The sequence below is a fragment of the Aquarana catesbeiana genome, linkage group LG04 (genome assembly GCF_042186555.1).
Source record: "Aquarana catesbeiana isolate 2022-GZ linkage group LG04, ASM4218655v1, whole genome shotgun sequence".
In the NCBI taxonomy this organism is placed as follows: Eukaryota; Metazoa; Chordata; class Amphibia; order Anura; family Ranidae; genus Aquarana; species Aquarana catesbeiana.
Window position 1 is genome coordinate 10,157,005 of NC_133327.1, and position 19,145 is coordinate 10,176,149.

A 19,145-nucleotide genomic window follows, 5' to 3' on the forward strand; every position below is an offset into this window, starting at 1 on the left:
GTAACCATAGCTCTGCTGATCCCCCGCTCAGTAGTAACCATAGCTCTGCTGATCCCCCACTCAGTAGTAACCATAGCTCTGCTGATCCCCCGCTCAGTAGTAACCATAGCTCTGCTGATCCCTTGTTTAGTAGTAACCCCCAGCTCTGCTGATCCCCTGCTCAGTAGTAACCCCCAGCTCTGCTGATCCCCCGCTCAGTAGTAACCCCCAGCTCTGCTGATCCCCCGCTCAGTAGTAACCCCCAGCTCTGCTGATCCCCCGCTCAGTAGTAACCCCCAGCTCTGCTGATCCCCCGCTCAGTAGTAACCCCCAGCTCTGCTGATGCCCCACTCAGTAGTATCCTCAGCTCTGCTGATGCCCCACTCAGTAGTATCCTCAGCTCTGCTGATGCCTCACTCAGCAGTATCCCCTGCTCAGCAGTATCCCCAGCTCTGCCGACCCCCCCCCGCTCAGTAGTATCCCCAGCTCTGCTGATCCCCCCCCCCACTCAGTAGTATCCCCAGCTCTGCTGATCCCCCCCCGCTCAGTAGTATCCCCAGCTCTGCTGATCCCCCCCCGCTCAGTAGTATCCCCAGCTCTGCTGATCCCCCTGTCAGTAGTATCCCCAGCTCTCCTGATCCCCCTGTCAGTAGTATCCCCAGCTCTGCTGATGCCCCACTCAGTAATAACCCCCAGCTCTGCTGATCCCCCTCTCAATAATAAACCCCAGCTCTGCTGATCCCCCCGCTCAGTAGTATCCCCAGCTCTGCGGTTCCTAAGCTCTGCTGATCCTCCGCTCAGCAGTATCCCCTGCTCAGCAGTATCCCCAGCTCTGCCAATTCCCCCCCGCTCAGTAGTATCCCCAGCTCTGCTGATCCCCCCCCCCGCTCAGTAGTATCCCCAGCTCTGCTGATCCCCCCCCCGCTCAGTAGTATCCCCAGCTCTGCTGATCCCCCCGCTCAGTAGTATCCCCAGCTCTGCTGATCCCCCTGTCAGTATCCCCAGCTCTGCTGATCCCCCCCCACTCAGTAGTATCCCCAGCTCTGCTGATCCCCCCCCGCTCAGTAGTATCCCCAGCTCTGATGATCCCCCCCCCGCACAGTAGTATCCCCAGCTCTGCTGATCCCCCCCGCTCAGTAGTATCCACAGCTCTGCTGATCCCCCCCGCTCAGTAGTATCCCCAGCTCTGCTGATCCCCCTGTCAGTAGTATCCCCAGCTCTGCTGATCCCCCCCCGCTCAGTAGTATCCCCAGCTCTGCTGATCCCCCCCGCTCAGTAATAACCCCCAGCTCTGCTGATCCCCCTGTCAATAGTATCCCCAGCTCTGCTGATGCCCCACTCAGTAAAAACCCCCAGCTCTGCTGATGCCCCACTCAGTAAAAACCCCCAGCTCTGCTGATCCCCCCTCTCAGTAATAACCCCCAGCTCTGCTGATGCCCCACTCAGTAAAAACCCCCAGCTCTGCTGATCCCCCCTCTCAGTAATAACCCCCAGCTATGCTGATCCCCCCTCTCAGTTGTAACCCCCAGCTCTGCTGATGCCCCACTCAGTAATAACCCCCAGCTCTGCTGATGCCCCACTCAGTAATAACCCCCAGCTCTGCTGATGCCCCACTCAGTAATAACCCCCAGCTCTGCTGATGCCCCACTCAGTAATAACCCCCAGCTCTGCTGATGTCCCACTCAGTAATAACCCCCAGCTCTGCTGATGTCCCACTCAGTAATAACCCCCAGCTCTGCTGATGCCCCACTCAGTAATAACCCCCAGCTCTCCTGATGTCCCCACTCAGTAATAACCTCCAGCTCTGCTGATCCCCCCTCTCAGTAATAACCCCCAGCTCTGCTGATGCCCTGCTCATTAGTGTCCCCAGCTCTGCTGAAGCCGAAGCAAACACAACGTGAGAACAGGACTGTAAGGTCACCGTTTTGATTAGTGATGGGTGCTTTGATTGGCATTCAGAGTGTTTTAAAAAAATCAATAAACTGTTACAAATTTTTTTTTTTTCTCTCTACCTCTGAGAAGGTCTTTTTTCATTGGTGGACTCAGCCCTGCTGTGCAGTACACTGGCAGGTAACAGCTATTAGTAACATTGTTACAAGGACAGTACAGATTATTTATTTATTTATTCCAGCTACTTATATAGCTACAGCTTAAGTTGTGAGCAGGTTATGGCAGGTGTGAGCCACTTCTATCCGGTTATATTCATCTTACTGGTTTGTGTCAGTTGAGGGTTTATCCCGACTGCACTTTTCAATTCAAAACTGATTACAAATCTGGGACATCTAAATGCATAGAGTGTAATAAGCAGATGTATGACAGGAGATGGTCAGAGACTGCAGATATGATACAGGAGACGGTCAGAGACTGCAGACATGATACAGGAGATGGTCAGAGACTGCAGACATGATACAGGAGACGGTCAGAGACTGCAGACATGATACAGGAGACGGTCAGAGACTGCAGACATGATACAGGAGACGGTCAGAGACTGCAGACATGATACAGGAGACGGTCAGAGACTGCAGACATGATACAGGAGACGGTCAGAGACTGCAGACATGATACAGGAGACGATCAGAGACTGCAGACATGATACAGGAGACGGTCAGAGACTGCAGACATGATAGAGGAGATGGTCAGAGGCTGCAGACATGATAGAGGAGATGGTCAGAGGCTGCAGACATGATAGAGGAGATGGTCAGAGACTGCAGACATGATAGAGGAGATGGTCAGAGACTGCAGACATGATAGAGGAGATGGTCAGAGACTGCAGACATGATACAGGAGACTGTCAGAGACTGCAGACATGATACAGGAGACTGTCAGAGACTGCAGACATGATACAGGAGACGGTCAGAGACTGCAGACATGATACAGGAGACAGTCAGAGACTGCAAACATGATAGAGGAGACAGTCAGAGACTGCAGACATGATACAGGAGACTGTCAGAGACTGCAGACATGATACAGGAGATGATCAGAGACTGCAGACATGATACAGGAGATGATCAGAGACTGCAGACATGATACAGGAGACGGTCAGAGACTGCAGACATGATACAGGAGATGATCAGAGACTGCAGACATGCTACAGGAAATGGTCAGAGACGGCAGACATGATACAGGAGATGGTCAGAGACTGCAGACATGATACAGGAAATGGTCAGAGACGGCAGACATGATACAGGAGATGGTCAGAGACTGCAGACATGATAGAGGAGATGGTCATAGACTGCAGACATGATACAGGAGAAGGTCAGAGACTGCAGACATGATACAGGAGATGATCAGAGACTGCAGACATGATACAGGAGACGGTCAGAGACTGCAGACATGATACAGGAGACGATCAGAGACTGCAGACATGATACAAGAGATGGTCAGAGATTGCAGACATGATACAGGAGATGGTCAGAGACTGCAGACATGATACAGGAGATGGTCAGAGACTGCAGACTTGATTCAAGAGACGGTCAGAGATTGCATACATGATACAGGAGACGGTCAGAGACTGCAGACATGATACAGGAGACGGTCAGAGACTGCAGACATGATGTAAAATGTAACTGTAAAAAAAGATTATATAAAACAAGTAAAAATAATTTTAAAAAATGTACAAATTGCCCTGGTAGACAAGTAATTAAAATCATTTGTCTTCACGTTTGTGTCAGGAAGATATAAATCAAAGGAGCTCACTAAAACTCCTCCCATCCAACACACACCATCTGCATCTACTGTACAGATGGCCCCCTGGGCAGGTAGCTGAGATCTGCTGACTGACATGTCTTTACTGGAAGCCCGGGTCACGCTCACTGCTTGTCTACTCAGTGCAATGCCAGCTGGGCAAATGTGTTGAGACATGGTCCTGAGATTAGAATATGGTTACCTTTATTCAGTACCTTGGGACAGTCTCCATTCCTAGTGGTCGGTCTCAACGATACAATCATCCCCACCGTTCGCCCCAGGTGGTTGCATGCTGGTCACGGTCTCCACCCCTGTGCAGTCTGAGTATGGAAGCGTATGTACACTATCCCAAAAAAAGCGAGTACACCCCTCACATTTTTGTAAATATTTTATTCTATCTTTTCATGTGACAACACTGAAGAAATGACACTTTGCTACAATGTACAGCTTGTATAACAGTGTAAATTTGCTGTCCCCTCAAAATAACTCAACACACAGCCATTAATGTCTAAACTGCTGGCAACAAAACTGAGTACACCCCTAAGTGAAAACGGCCAAATTGGGCCCAATTAGCCATTTTTCCCTCCCCAGTGTCATGTGACTTGTTAGTGTTACAAGGTCTCAGGTGTGAATGGGGAGCAGGTGTGTTAAATTTGGTGTTATCGCTCTCACTCTCTCATACTGGTCACTGGAAGTTCAACATGGCACCTCATGGCAAAGAACTCTCTGAGGATCTGAAAAAAAGAATTGTTGCTCTACAAAAAGATGGCCTAGGCTATAAAAAGATTGCCAAGACCCTGAAACTGAGCTGCAGTACAGTGACCAAGACCATACAGCGGTTTAACAGGACAGGTTCCCCTCAGAACAGGCCTCGCCTTGGTAGACCAAAGAAGTTGAGTGCACGTGCTCAGCGTCATATCCAGAGGTTGTGTCAGGGCTGGGCTCAGCCCTTCCTTTTCAAAGCTGGCCGCTCAGCTGTTGGCTAATTGCCAGCTCATATCTCTCCACAGTGACTCAGCTGTTGATGATATCCTACTCATCAGTCCTGCCTACTTAAGCCGTCCAGCCCAGATGATCTCTGCCTTCGCCTTGGTCACATCTCTACAGACGCTCTCCTGTGTTCCTGTTAAAGACTGCTTGGCTGACATTCCTTCTGGCTCCAGATCCTGCTTGCTGTTCTACTACACTCATCTCTGGCTCCCTGATGTTTTGGCTAGTCTGACTATCTGTTCCGGTAGCTGAACTCTGGCTATGTTTTGACTACATTTACTCTGTTTACCTTTTTTTTATTATTATTAAACAAGTGTGATTTAACTGTACTTCTGTCTCAGGCCCCTTTCACACTTATACGACTTCAAAGTCGCGCGATTTTACCGCAATTTCGCGGCCACGATTTTGCCGCGATTTTCTGTGATTTTACCGCGATTTGGGAGCAGTACTACGTTGTACGACTTTGCCACATTTTTGGCATTAACAAATGAAAACATACAGTAGTTGGTATGAATCATAAGGGGGAACTCCACGCCAAGTTTTAAATAAAAAAAAACTGGCGTGGGTTCCCCCCCAGGGGCATACCAGGCCCTTAGGTCTGGTATGGATTGTAAGGGGAACCCCCTAAGCGGAAAAATCGGCGTGGGGGTCCCCCCAAAATCCATACCAGACCCTTATCCGAGCACGCAGCCCGGCCGGTCAGGAATGGGGGTGGGGACGAGCGAGCGCCCCCCCCCCCCCTCCTGGACCGTACCAGGCCGCATGCCCTCAACATGGGGGGTGGGTGCTTTGGGGCATGGGGGGTGCCCTGCGGCCCCTCCACCCCAAAGCACCTTGTCCCCATGTTGATGAGGACAAGGGCCTCTTCCCGACAACCCTGGCCCTTGGTTGTCGGGGTCTGCGGGCGGGGGGCTTATCAGAATCCGGGAGCCCCCTTTAATAAGGGGGCCCCCAGATCCCGGCCCCCCACCCTATGTGAATGAGTATAGGGTACATGGTACCCCTACCCATTCACCTAGGCAAAAAAGTGTCAATAAAATACACAGTACACAGGTTTTTAAAGCAATTTATTAGGCAGCTCCGGGGTCTTCTTCCGACTTTGGGGGTCCTCTTCCGACTTCGGGGGTCTCTCCGGCGTCTTCTCCTGGTGTCCGCATCTTCTGCCGGCTCCACCGCTATCTTCTGCCGCTCTCTTGCCAGCGGTGGTCCGGACTTCTGGATCATCTTCTTCCCTCTTCTCTTCCAGAGATGTTGACATGACGCTCTCTCCAGCTGCAATAGTCTCTGATCGCTCCGCAACTAACTTATATAGGCGGTGACCCCGCCCCCCTTATGCCGTCACAGTCCCTGGGCATGCTGGGACTGTGACATTTTAGGAGGCATGGTCACCGGGTGATGATCACGCCCCCTTATGACGGCACAGTCCCAGCATGCCGCGGGACAGTGACCTCATAAGGGGGCGGGGTCACCGCCTATATAAGTCCATTGCGGAGCGTTCAGAGACCATTCCAGCTGGAGAGAGCGTCGTGTCAACATCTCTGGAAGAAAAGAAGAAGGCAGAAGTCCGGGCCAACGCTAGCAATTGAGCTGCAGAAGATAGCGGAGGAGCCGGCAGAAGATCAGGACACCGGGAGGAGACGCAGGAGAGACCCCCAAAGTGGGAAGAGGACCCCCGAAGTCGGAAGAAGACCCCGGAGCTGCCTAATAAATTACTTTAAAAACCTGTGTACTGTGTTTTTTATTGACACTTTTTTGCCCATGTACCCCATACTCATTCACATAGGGTGGGGGGCCGGGATCTGGGGGCCCCCTTATTAAAGGGGGTTCCCGGATTCCGATAAGCTCCCCGCCGGCAGACCCCGACAACCAACGGCCAGGGTTGTCGGGAATACTACCGGTACATCGAGCCACACCAGAAAGGAAGAGGGAGATTAGGGAAGTAAACAAGTGGCTGAAGAGCTGGTGTAGTAAGGAGGGGTTTGGGTTCCTGGAGGACTGGGCCGACTTCTCAGTTGGTAACCGGTACTATAGAAGGGACGGACTGCACCTAAATGAGGAGGGTGCAGATCTGCTGGGAAGGAAGATGGCCAAAAAGTTAGAGGGGTTTTTAAACTAGGCGATGGGGTGGAGGGTCCAGAGGCAAAGATAGCCAGCGCGGAAGATATTCCAGAGGGTAGTATTGGGGGCATTAGTGGTAGGTTAACCAAAGCACAAAAACACAAGGTGAGTATAGTAGCAAGTCCTAGTTGCAATCTCGAAACACCCAATACGAAGACAATATGCGACCGGTCTAAACTATGTGGCATGTTCACCAATGCCAGGAGCATGGCGGACAAGATGGGTGAACTAGAGATACTGTTGTACGAGGAGGATTTGGATTTTGTGGGAATTTCAGAGACCTGGTTCAACAGCTCTCATGATTGGCTGGCAAACATTCAAGGGTATACCCTATACCGCAAGGATAGAGAGGGTAAAAAAGGGGGAGGGGTATGCCTATATATCAAGAATAATGTACAAGTGAATGTGAGAGATGACAGCACTGAGGGAGCTAGAGAGGAGGTGGAATCCTTATGGGTAGAGCTCCAAAGGGATAAAGCTAAGGGGAAAATAATACTGGGAGTATGCTATAGGCCCCCAAACCTGAGGGAGGAAGTGGAGACGGATCTCCTATCACAAATTGGAGTAGCAGCAAGGATGGGAAGTGTTATCATAATGGGGGATTTTAATTATCCAGACATAGATTGGGCGGAGGGAACCGCGCATTCATTTAAGGCTCGCCAGTTCCTTAATGTCTTGCAGGACAATTTTATGGGTCATATGGTAGACGCACCAACTAGAAATAAAACATTACTGGATCTACTGATTACCAACAATACAGACCTGATCACGGATGTGGAAATGCGGGGCAATTTAGGTAACAGTGATCACAGGTCAATTAGTTTCAGTATAAATCACACAAATAGGAAACATAAAGGGAATACAAAGACACTGAATTTCAAAAGAGCCAACTTCCCTAAACTACAAACCTTGCTAAAAGGCATAAACTGGGATAAAATATTAGAAACAAAGAATACGGAGGAGAGATGGGTTTGCTTTAAGAGCATATTAAATAAGGGCATTAGCCAATGTATCCCATTGGGTAATAAATTTAAAAGAGCGAACAAAAGTCCTGGATGGCTTAACTCCAATGTAAAAATGCATATAAAAGCAAAGGAGAAGGCCTTCAAAAAATACAAGGTTGAGGGATCATCCTCAGCATTCAGACTTTATAAAGAATGCAACAGGATATGTAAAGGTGCAATTAGGACAGCTAAGATAGAACATGAAAGACACATAGCGGAGGAGAGCAAAAAAAATCCCAAGAAATTCTTTAAGTATATAAACAGTAAAAAAGGGAGGACAGACCATATTGGCCCCATAAAGAATGAGGAAGGACATCTGGTTACAAAGGATGGGGAGATGGCAAAGGTATTGAATTTATTCTTCTCCTCAGTCTTCACGAGTGAATCGGGGGGCTTCAGTAACCAAAACTGCAGTGTTTATCCTCATGACACAACACAGGAAGCACCTCCATGGTTAACAGAGGACGGAATTAAAATTAGACTTGAGAAACTTAACATTAATAAATCACCGGGACCAGATGGCTTGCATCCGAGGGTACTTAGGGAACTCAGTCAAGTGATTGCCAGACCGTTGTTCCTAATTTTTACAGATAGTCTACTGACTGGAATGGTACCAGCTGATTGGAGAAAAGCCAATGTAGCACCTATATTTAAAAAGGGCCCAAAATACATCCCTGGGAATTACAGACCAGTTAGCCTAACATCGATAGTATGTAAACTCTTGGAGGGGATGATAAGGGACTATATACAGGATTTTAGTAATACGAACTATATCATTAGCAGTAATCAGCATGGATTCATGAAGAATCGTTCTTGCCAAACCAATCTATTAACCTTCTATGAGGAGGTGAGTTGCCATCTAGATAAAGGAAGGCCTGTAGATGTGGTGTATCTGGATTTTGCAAAAGCATTTGACACAGTTCCCCATAAACATTTACTGTACAAAATAAGGTCTGTTGGCATGGACCATAGGGTGAGTACATGGATTGAAAACTGGCTACAAGGGCGAGTTCAGAGGGTGGTGATAAATGGGGAGTACTCAGAATGGTCAGGGGTGGGTAGTGGGGTTCCCCAAGGTTCTGTGCTGGGACCACTCCTATTTAATTTGTTCATAAACGATCTGGAGGATGGGATAAACAGTTCAATCTCTGTATTTGCAGACGATACTAAGCTAAGCAGGGCAATAACTTCTCCGCAGGATGTGGAAACCTTGCAAAAAGACCTGAACAAATTAATGGGGTGGGCGACTACATGGCAAATGAGGTTCAATGTAGAAAAATGTAAAATAATGCATTTGGGTGGCAAAAATATGAATGCAATCTATACACTGGGGGGAGAACCTCTGGGGGAATCTAGGATGGAAAAGGACCTGGGGGTCCTAGTAGATGATAGGCTCAGCAATGGCAGGCACTGCCAAGCTGCTGCTAACAAAGCAAACAGAATATTGGCATGCATTAAAAGGGGGATCAACTCCAGAGATAAAACGATAATTCTCCCGCTCTACAAGACTCTGGTCCGGACGCACCTAGAGTATGCGGTCCAGTTCTGGGCACCCGTCCTCAGGAAGGATGTACTGGAAATGGAGCGAGTACAAAGAAGGGCAACAAAGCTAATAAAGGGTCTGGAGGATATTAGTTATGAGGAAAGGTTGCAAGCACTGAACTTATTCTCTCTGGAGAAGAGACGCTTGAGAGGGGATATGATTTCAATTTACAAATACCGGACTGGTGACCCCTCAATAGGGATAAAACTTTTTCGCAGAAGAGAGTTTACCAAGACTCGTGGCCACTCATTAAAATTAGAAGAAAAGAGGTTTAATCTTAAACTACGTAGAGGGTTCTTTACTGTAAGAGCGGCAAGGATGTGAAATTCCCTTCCACAGGCGGTGGTCTCAGCGGGGAGCATTGATGGCTTCAAGAAACTATTAGATAATCACCTGAATGACCACAACATACAGGGATATACAATGCAATACTGACACATAATCACACACATAGGTTGGACTTGATGGACTTGTGTCTTTTTTCAACCTCACCTACTATGTAACTATGTAAAAAAAGGCCCTTGTCCTCATCAACATGGGGACAAGGTGCTTTGGGGTGGGGGGGCCCCGCAGGGTGCCCCCCATGCCCCAAAGCACCTACCCCCCCATGTTGAGGGCATGCGGCCTGGTACGGTCCAGGAGGGGGCGCTCGCTCGTCCCCACCCCCATTCCTGACCGGCTGGGCTGCGTGCTCGGATAAGGGTCTGGTATGGATTTTGGGGGGGACCCCACACCGATTTTTCGGCATAGGGGGTTTCCCTTAGATCCATACCAGACCTAAGGGCCTGGTATGCCCCTGGGGGGGAACCCACGCCATTTTTTTTTTTCATTTAAAACTTGGCGCGGCGTTCCCCCTCAGGATTCATACCAGACAGCTGTCAGCACTGCCTGTCGCTCATCGGGAAAGGAAAAAAAAGTTTTCCTTTCCCGATCAGCGAGCCAGGCTTGTGCTTACAAAGTCGTACTGAAATTGTGTCTATATTATTCAGGCACGATTTGCATGCTACTTCAGGGTTTAACATTGAGGTCTATGGAGTACAACTCGCATAGAAGTTGGACCAAAGTAGTGCAGGGACTACTTTCAAGTCGGCACGACTTAAAGTCGTGCCAATATGAATGGTAGTCATTGAAAATCATGGAGAATGACTTGTCATATGATTTTGCAGTACAAAATCATGGGACAAGTCGTATAAGTGTGAAAGGGGCCTCAGTCTGATTCATGGGTTGTGACAGGTTGTCTTTGGGAAATAGACGTATGAGTGCTGCCAGCATTGCTACAGAGGTTGAAGGGGTGGGGGGGTCAGCCTGTCAGTGCTCAGACCATACGCCGCAGTTTGTTGAAGACAAGCAGACTAAGGAAATGGATTATTGGAACCATGTCCTGTGGTCTGATGAGACCACAATAAACTTATTTGATTCAGATGGTGTCAAGCATGTCTGGCGGCAACCAGGTGAGGAGTACAAAGACAAGTGTGTCTTGTCCACAGTCAAGCATGGTGGTGGGAGTGTCATGGTCTGGGGCTGCATGAGTGCTTCCGGCACTGGGGAGCTACAGTTCATTGAGGGAACCATGAATGCCAACATGTACTGTGACCTACTGAAGCAGAGCATGATCCCCTCCCTTCAGAGACTGGGCTGCAGGGCAGTATTCCAACATGATAACGACCCCAAACACATCTCCAAGACGACCACTGCCTTGCTAAAGAAGCTGAGGGTAAAAATGATGGACTGGTCAAGCATGTCTCCAGACCTAAACCCTAATGAGCATCTGTATTGCATCTTCAAACAGAAGGTGGAGGAGTGCAAGGTCTCTAACATCCACCAGCTCCATGATGTCGTCATGGAGGAGTGGAAGAGAACTCCAGTGGCAACCTGTGAAGCTCTGGTGAACTCCATGCCCAAGAGGGTTAAGGCAGAGCTGGAAAATAATGGTGGCCACACAAAATATTGACCATTTGGGCCCAAATTGGACATTTTCAATTAGCGGTGTACTCATTAACTCAGCGATTTAGACATTAATGGCTGTGTGTTGAGTTATTTTGAGGGGACAGCAAATTTACACTGTTATACAAGCTGTACACTCACTACTTTACATTGTAGCAAAGTGTCATTTCTTCAGTGTTGTCACATGAAAATATACTGTAGTAAAATATTTACAAAAATGTGAGGGGTGTACTCACTTTTGTGAGATACTGTATGTATGTATGTATTCCATAAACCGCAAGTGCATGCTATGTGCTAAACATATGAACACCACTGTGGGTTACTTACTCCTGACCCCTGCACTCTTTGCATTACACACTCCTCACCTCTGCACTTTATGCATTACTTATTCACGACCAGTTATTCTGTGCCCAATGCACTCCCAACCTCTGCAGTTTGTGCATTACCTACTCCTGACCTTTTCACTCTGCGTCAATTACTCCTGCCCTCTGTATTCTGTGTGTTATTTATTCCTGATCTCTGCACTCTGTGCATTACTGATTCCTCACCTCTGCACTCTGTGTGTTACCTACCCCTGACCTTTTGTACTCTGTGTGTCATTTACTTCTGGCCTCTGAACTTTGTACGTTACTTACTCCTGACGTCTGCACTCTCTGCATGACAGACTCCTGACCTCTGCACTCTGTGCATCACTTACTGCTGACCTCTGCAGTCTGTACATTACTTCTGACCCTTGCACTGTTTGTTTTATGCACTCCTGACCTCTGTGCACTGCTTACTCCTGACCTATGAACTCTGTATGTTACTTACTTCTGACCCCTGCACTGTTTGTGTTTATGCACTTCTGACCTCTTCGTGTTACTCATGACCCCTGTATCTTGTGCTTTATTTACTCCTGCACTCTGTGTGTCACTTGCTTCTGGGCTCTGTGCATTACCTATTCCTTTCCTCTGTACGTTTCTTACTCCTGACCCCTGCACTCTGTGTTACGCACTCCTGACCTCTGCACTCTATGCATTACTTCTTCCTGACCTCTGTATAATACTGTGCCTTATGCATTTCCAACCTCTGAACTCTGTGCATTACTTACTCCTGTCCTCTGAACTCTCTACATTACTTACTCCTGACCACTGCACTTTGTGCATTACTTACTCCTGACCACTGCACTTTGTGCATTACTTACTTACTCCTGACCTCTGCACTTTGTGCATTACTTACTCCTGACCTCTGCACTCTGTGCATTACTTACTCCTGACCTCTGCACTCTGTGCATTACTTACTCCTGCACTCTGTGCATTTTGCATGCCTTACCTCTGCACTCTGTGTGTCACTTAGTCCTGACCCCTGCACTCTTTGCGTTACGCTCTCCTGACCTCTGCACTCATTGCATTACTTATTTCTCACCTCTGCACACTGTGCATGACAGACTTCTGCACTCTGTGTGTGACTTAGTCCTGACTGCTGCACTCTATAGTTTACTTCTGACCTCTGCAATCTGTGCATTACTTATTTCTCACCTTTGCACTCTATCCATGACAGTCTTCTGACCTCTGCACTCTGTGCATTACTTACTCCTGACCTCTTCATTCAGTGAATTGACATACATGAACTGTGGGACTGTGACTCATCACTTCCACTGTCATTTTGTTTAGGCAGACAGCCTTTTATGTCAAAAGGAGATCTGTGCGAATTGGGTCCCCCGAACTTGCCAGGCCCATAGGCTCCTGCCTAGGTTGCCTTACCACTAATTCGGCTGTTTGTAAATTCACAAAGTCCCACCTTCAGGGTTATTACCTCCAACTTGTTCTCCAGGAAGCTCCTGTTAGATAATTGTTGAGGCTTCTGTCTAATAAACAGATAATCCCTGATATCATTCCCAATGGGAACATGTCACTTGTATACTGAGAGTTCACACCCCATCCACTCCCTGACATCACTTCTCAGAAAGGAACACTGTGTCTTTATACAGATTTATACAAGAGTATCCCTGATCTCACATTTATTAATATACAGGAATATCTCTGCTCCCCCATATATTATTATACAGGATTATCTCTGCCCCCCCCCCCATATATTATTATACAGAATTATCTCTGGTGCCCCATATATTATTATACAGGATTATCTCTGCTCCCCTATATGTTTATTATACAGAATTACCTCTACTCCCCCATATCATTATACAGGAATATCTTTGCTTCCCAAATCATATTATACAGAATCATCTCTGCTCCCCTATTTTTTTATACAGGAATACCTCTGTTACCCTATATGTTATTTATACAGGATTATCTCTGCTCCCCAAATCATATTATGCAGTATTATCTTTGCTCGCCCATATATTATTATACAGGATTACCTCTGTTCCCCTATATGTTATTATACAGGATTACCTCTACTGCCCCATATTTTATACAAGATTTTTTCTGCTCCCCAAATCATATTATACAGGATTATCTCTGACCCCCTATATATTATTATACAGGATTGTCTCTGATCCCCTCTATGTTTATTATACAGAATTACCTCTACTCCCCCGTATATCATTATACAGGAATATATTTGCTCCCCAAATCATATTATGCAGGATTATCTCTGCTCCCCCATATATTATACATGATTATCTCTGCTCCACTATATATTATTATACAGGATTATCTCTGTTCCCCTCTATATTATTATACATGATTATCTCTGCTCCACTATATATTATTATACATGATTATCTCTGCTCCCCTATGTATTATTATACAGGATTATGTCTGCTCCCCTATATATTATTATACAGGATTATCTCTGCTCGACTATATATTATTATACAGGATTATCTCTGCTCCACTATATATTATTATACAGGATTATCTCTGCTCCACTATATATTATTATACAGGATTATTTCTGCTCCACTATATATTATTATACATGATTATCTCTGCTCCCCTATATATTATTATACAGGATTATCTCTTCTCCCCTATATATTATTATACAAGATTATGTCTGTTTCCCTATATTTTATTATACACGATTATCTCTGCTCCCCATATATACATATACCTGGAATAAGACCAGATACTGAGATTCATTGATAGAAGTGGACATTGCACAATGAGGGTGTCAGCTCGGATAGGGATAGGATTTGGCAATCTGTGGCTAGCGCTGATATTTCGGTTCCCATGTGGCAAGCATCCAGTTGCCTGCTGCTCCCATGTATCTGTTATTCCGTGTAGATCACACACAGCATGTCCCCACCCATACATCATGACCAGATGGAGTCACGCTGCAGAGCAGTGTTTGATCGTAGCCCTCATCCCCTCCTCTCTTCTGTGACACATGGGACAACTCCTACCCCATAACCCTCTGCCATTGGCTGCCTCTGGAGGATGTGTCCTATAAAAGGACCAAAAACACGCTGGATCATGTACAGGAGCTACACAGAAAGTGAGGTAAGAGGAGACACTGGAGGAGGGTGAGGAATGAGGAGACACTAGAGGAGGGTGAGGAATGAGGAGACACTAGAGGAGGGTGAGGAATGAGGAGACACTAGAGGAGGGTGAGCAATGAGGAGACACTAGAGCAGGGTGAGGAATGAGGAGACACTAGAGGAGGGTGAGGAATGAGGAGACACTGGATGAGGGTGAGAAAAGAGAAGACACTGGATGAGGGTGAGGAAAGAGAAGACACTGGAAGAGGGTGAGAAAAGAGGAGACACTGGAAGAGGGTGAGAAAAAAGGAGACACTGGAAGAGGGTGAGAAAAGAGGAGACACTGGTAGAGGGTGAGAAAAAAGGAGACACTGGAAGAGGGTGAGAAAAGAGGAGACACTGGAAGAGGGTGAGGACTGACTAGACACTGGAAGAGGGTGAGAAAATGGGAGACACTGGAAGAGGGTGAGAAAAGAGGAGACACTGGAAGAGGGTGAGGAAAGAGAAGGCACTGGACGAAGGTGAGGACTGAGGAGACACTGGAAGAGGGTGAGGAAAGAGGAGACACTGGAAGAGGGTGAGAAAAGAGGAGACACTGGAAGAGGGTGAGAAAAGAGGAGACACTGGAAGAGGGTGAGAAAAGAGGAGACACTGGAAGAGGGTGAGAAAAGAGGAGACACTGGAAGAGGGTGAGAAAAGAGGAGACACTGGAAGAGGGTGAGAAAAGAGGAGACACTGGAAGATGGTGAGGGAAAGAGAAGGCACTGGAGGAAGGTAAGGACTGAGGAGACACTGGAAGAGGGTGAGGAAAGAGGAGACACTGGAAGAGGGTGAGGAAAGAGAAGGCACTGGAGGAAGGTGAGGAAAGAGGAGACACTGGAAGAGGGTGAGGAAAGAGAAGGCACTGGAGGAAGGTGAGGAAAGAGGAGACACTGGAAGAGGGTGAGGACTGAGGAGACACTGGAAGAGGGTGAGGACTGAAGAGACACTGGAAGAGGGTGAGGACTGAGGAGACACTGGAAGAGGGTGAGGACTGAGGAGACACTGGAAGAGGGTGAGGAAAGAGGAGACACTGGATGAGGGTGAGGACTGAGGAGACATTGGAAGAGGGTGAGGACTGAGGAGACACTGGAAGAGGGTGAGGACTGAGGAGACACTGGAAGAGGGTGAGAACTGAGGAGACACTGGAAGAGGGTGAGGACTGAGGAGACACTGGAAGAGGGTGAGAAAAGAGGAGACACTGGATGAGGGTGAGGACTGAGGAGACACTGGAAGAGGGTGAGGACTGAGGAGACATTGGAGGAACACACAGAGTGAGGGAACAGGATGCTTGGGATACTCATTACACTCATACAGTGTAGACAAGGAGAGGACATGTCCATTAAATCCTTTAAAAGACATCAGCTGAAGCTCAGGTGTTTGCACCCCGAATTGTATGTAATGGACTGGATTGTATACTCCACTATGGTCTGATACTGAACTCCTGATTGGTTGATGGCTGCTGATGGTAACAAAGTAGATTCTACAATTAATACATTGTAGCTGTGTTGGAGGACTTGCAACATCACAGTTGAGTTCCGCTGATACTTTTTTATTTGCAATAAAGCTACTAGAACTAGAATCCACAATACTTACCTCTTCTTCAATGTTCCGAGGTTCCTCACCGTCGCCAGCATCTTCTACCCAGCTTCTTCTGGGTGCTGGGCTGCGGCCATTCTCATTCAGTCATCCCAGCACACAGGATTTGCCAAACGTTAAATTTATATTATGCCTCCCCCCCGCCTGTGAAATGCTCTCGGAAGAGCTATCCAATTGTGGATTTCTTTTCAGACATGAAAGCACAGGTGAACACTCCCATAGTGCGAAAAAAAAAAAAAAAAGCATCAGTGACCACACTGAACAATGTATCCAGTAGCCTAAATGTAACTTTCAAAGCTCTTAAGGTGACCATCTCCTTTTAATCTACCGTCCATGTAGTGCAAGGCTCTGAATGCAATGTTTAGGTATGTCCTCCTATTACATATAAAGGAGATTCTACAGAGATTGTACAATTAGATTGTTCAGTGTATGGATAGTTTTTGTCAGATTTCTCCTTGGTTGTATGGTGAAGTTCATATTATTTCAGGATGTTGGGTTTGATTTTCATATTCTTTGTTTTTTGAGCTTGGCGATATTGGATCATTCAGAAACCATTTAAAATGATTTGTATTCCAATGTAATGAATGGGTTGTAGGAGGTATAGTATACGGTGCTCTCATAGGAAGATTATTGTGTGTGAGCAGGCTTGGATGTAGCAACAGCAGGAAAATAGTATCGGAGGTGTAATATATGATGGGTGACACCCAGAAGACCTAATTGTCATATATGATCTGTGATGCCAAGAAGGCTTCATTGTTATATATGAATGGTGACACCAAGAAGGCTTCATTGTCATATATGAAGGGTGACACCAAGAAGGCTTCATTGTCATATATGAAGGGTGACCCCAAGAAGGCTTCATTGTCATATATGAAGGGTGACACCAAGATGGCTTCATTGTCATATATGAAGGGTGACACCAAGAAGGCTTCATTGTTGTATATGAAGGGTGACACCAAGAAGGCTTCATTGTTGTATATGAAGGGTAACACCAAGAAGGCTTCATTGTTGTATATGAAGGGTGACACCAAGAAGGCTTCATTGTTGTATATGAAGGGTGACACCGAGAAGGCTTCAATGTCATATATGATCTGTGACACCGAGAAGGCTTCATTCTCATATATGATCTGTGACACCGAGAAGGCTTCATTCTCATATATGAATGGTGACACCAAGAAGGCTTGATTGTCATATTTGAAGGGTGACACCAAGAAGGTTTCAATGTCATATATGATCTGTGACACCGAGAAGGCTTCATTCTCATGTGATCTGCGACACCCAGGAAGGCTTCCTTGTCCTATATATCTGTGACACCTAGAGGGCTTCATGGTCATATGATGACATGATCTGTGACATTGCCATTGACTTATAAAGTGCTGCTCTGTTTGTTAGAAACAAAATAAAAACAAAATACTTGAAATAGTTTCTCTATGGAACAGAACAGGTCATTGTGTTTGTATGTATACAATTTATATCTTTATCTATCTAAAATATATTTATGTAAAAAATGTACTATTATTATTAAAAAATAAAAATATTCCTTTTTTCCTACATACATGCTTTACAGCCGTGGCTAAAGGTTTTAAAAATGACACAACTATTAATTTTCAGTAGAAGTAGAACTACAAGCATTTCATTAGTGTCAAAGGCTTTTATTGACAATGACATGAAGTTTATGCAAAGAGTCAATATTTGCAGTGTTGACCCTTCTTTTTCAAGACCTCTGCAATTCCCCCTGGCATGCTGTCAATCAAATTCTGGGCCACATCCTGACTGACGGCAGCCCATTCTTGCGTAGTCAATGCTTGGGGCTTGTCAGAATTTGTGGGGGTTTTTTTGTTCATCCGCCTCTTGAGGATTGATCACAAGCTCTCAGTGGGATTAAGGTCTGGGGAGTTTCCTGGCCATGGACCCCAAATTTCCATGTTTTGTTCCCCAAGCCACTTTGTTATCACTTTTGCCTTTTCCAGCATGATGGAGCACCTTGCTTTGGCAAGGTGCTCCATCATGCTGGAAAAGGCATTGTTCCTCACCAAACTGTTCTTGTTTGGGAGAAGTTGCTCTCGGAGGATGTTTTTGGACCATTCTTTATTCATGGGTGTGTTCTTAAGCAGAATTGTGAGTGAGCCCACTCCCTTGTCTGAGAAGCAACCCCGCACATGAATGGTCTAAGGATGCTTTACTGTTGGCATGACACAGGACTGATGGTAACGCTCACCTTTTCTTCTCCGGACAAGGTTTTTTCTGGATGCCACAAACAATTGGAAAGGGGATTCATCAGAGAAAATGACTTTACTCCAGTCCTCAGCAGTCCAATCCCTGTACCTTTTGCAGCATTTCAGTCTGTCCCTGATGATTTTCCTGGAAAGAAGTGGCTTCTTTGTTGCCCTTCTTGATACCAGGCCATTCTCCAAAAGTCTTCTCCTCACTGTGCGTGCCGATGTCCTCACACCTGTCTGCTTCCATTCCCGAGCAAGCTCTGCACTGGTGGTGCTCCGATCCCACAGCTGAATCAGCTGTAGGAGACGGTCCTGGCGCCAGCTGGACTTTCATGGGTGTCCTGAAGTCTTCTTCACAAATGCAGTGGAAATATTGATTTTTTTTTTTATGGGATTAAGTTTATTCTCACGGCAAAGAGGGACTTTGCAATTAATTGCAATTCATCTGATCACTCGTCATAACATTCTGGAGTATATGCAAATTGCCATCATAAAAACGAAGGCAGCAGACTTAGTGAAAATTAATATTTGTGTCATTCTCAAAACGTTTGACCACAGCTTTTCTACATATAGTACATTCTTTACATACTGTTCCTTTTAAT

The 19,145-nt window shown here is 46.5% G+C and overlaps 1 protein-coding gene across 2 annotated transcripts in view; it reads left to right on the top strand.

Annotated features, from left to right (window-relative positions):
- Positions 1–19,145, top strand: part of LOC141139047 (L-threonine 3-dehydrogenase, mitochondrial-like) — a 47,412-nt gene that overhangs the window by 3,040 nt on the left and 25,227 nt on the right. The window contains exon 1 of one of the 2 annotated variants that reach the window (XM_073624822.1): positions 14,566–14,708. The exons of the other annotated variant lie outside the window; for it this stretch is intronic. Coding sequence (XP_073480923.1) covers positions 14,646–14,708 — 63 coding nt within the window. The 5' untranslated portion in view covers positions 14,566–14,645. Of the gene's footprint in view, positions 1–14,565; positions 14,709–19,145 lie in introns of those variants that run through there. 2 annotated transcript variants of the gene reach the window in all.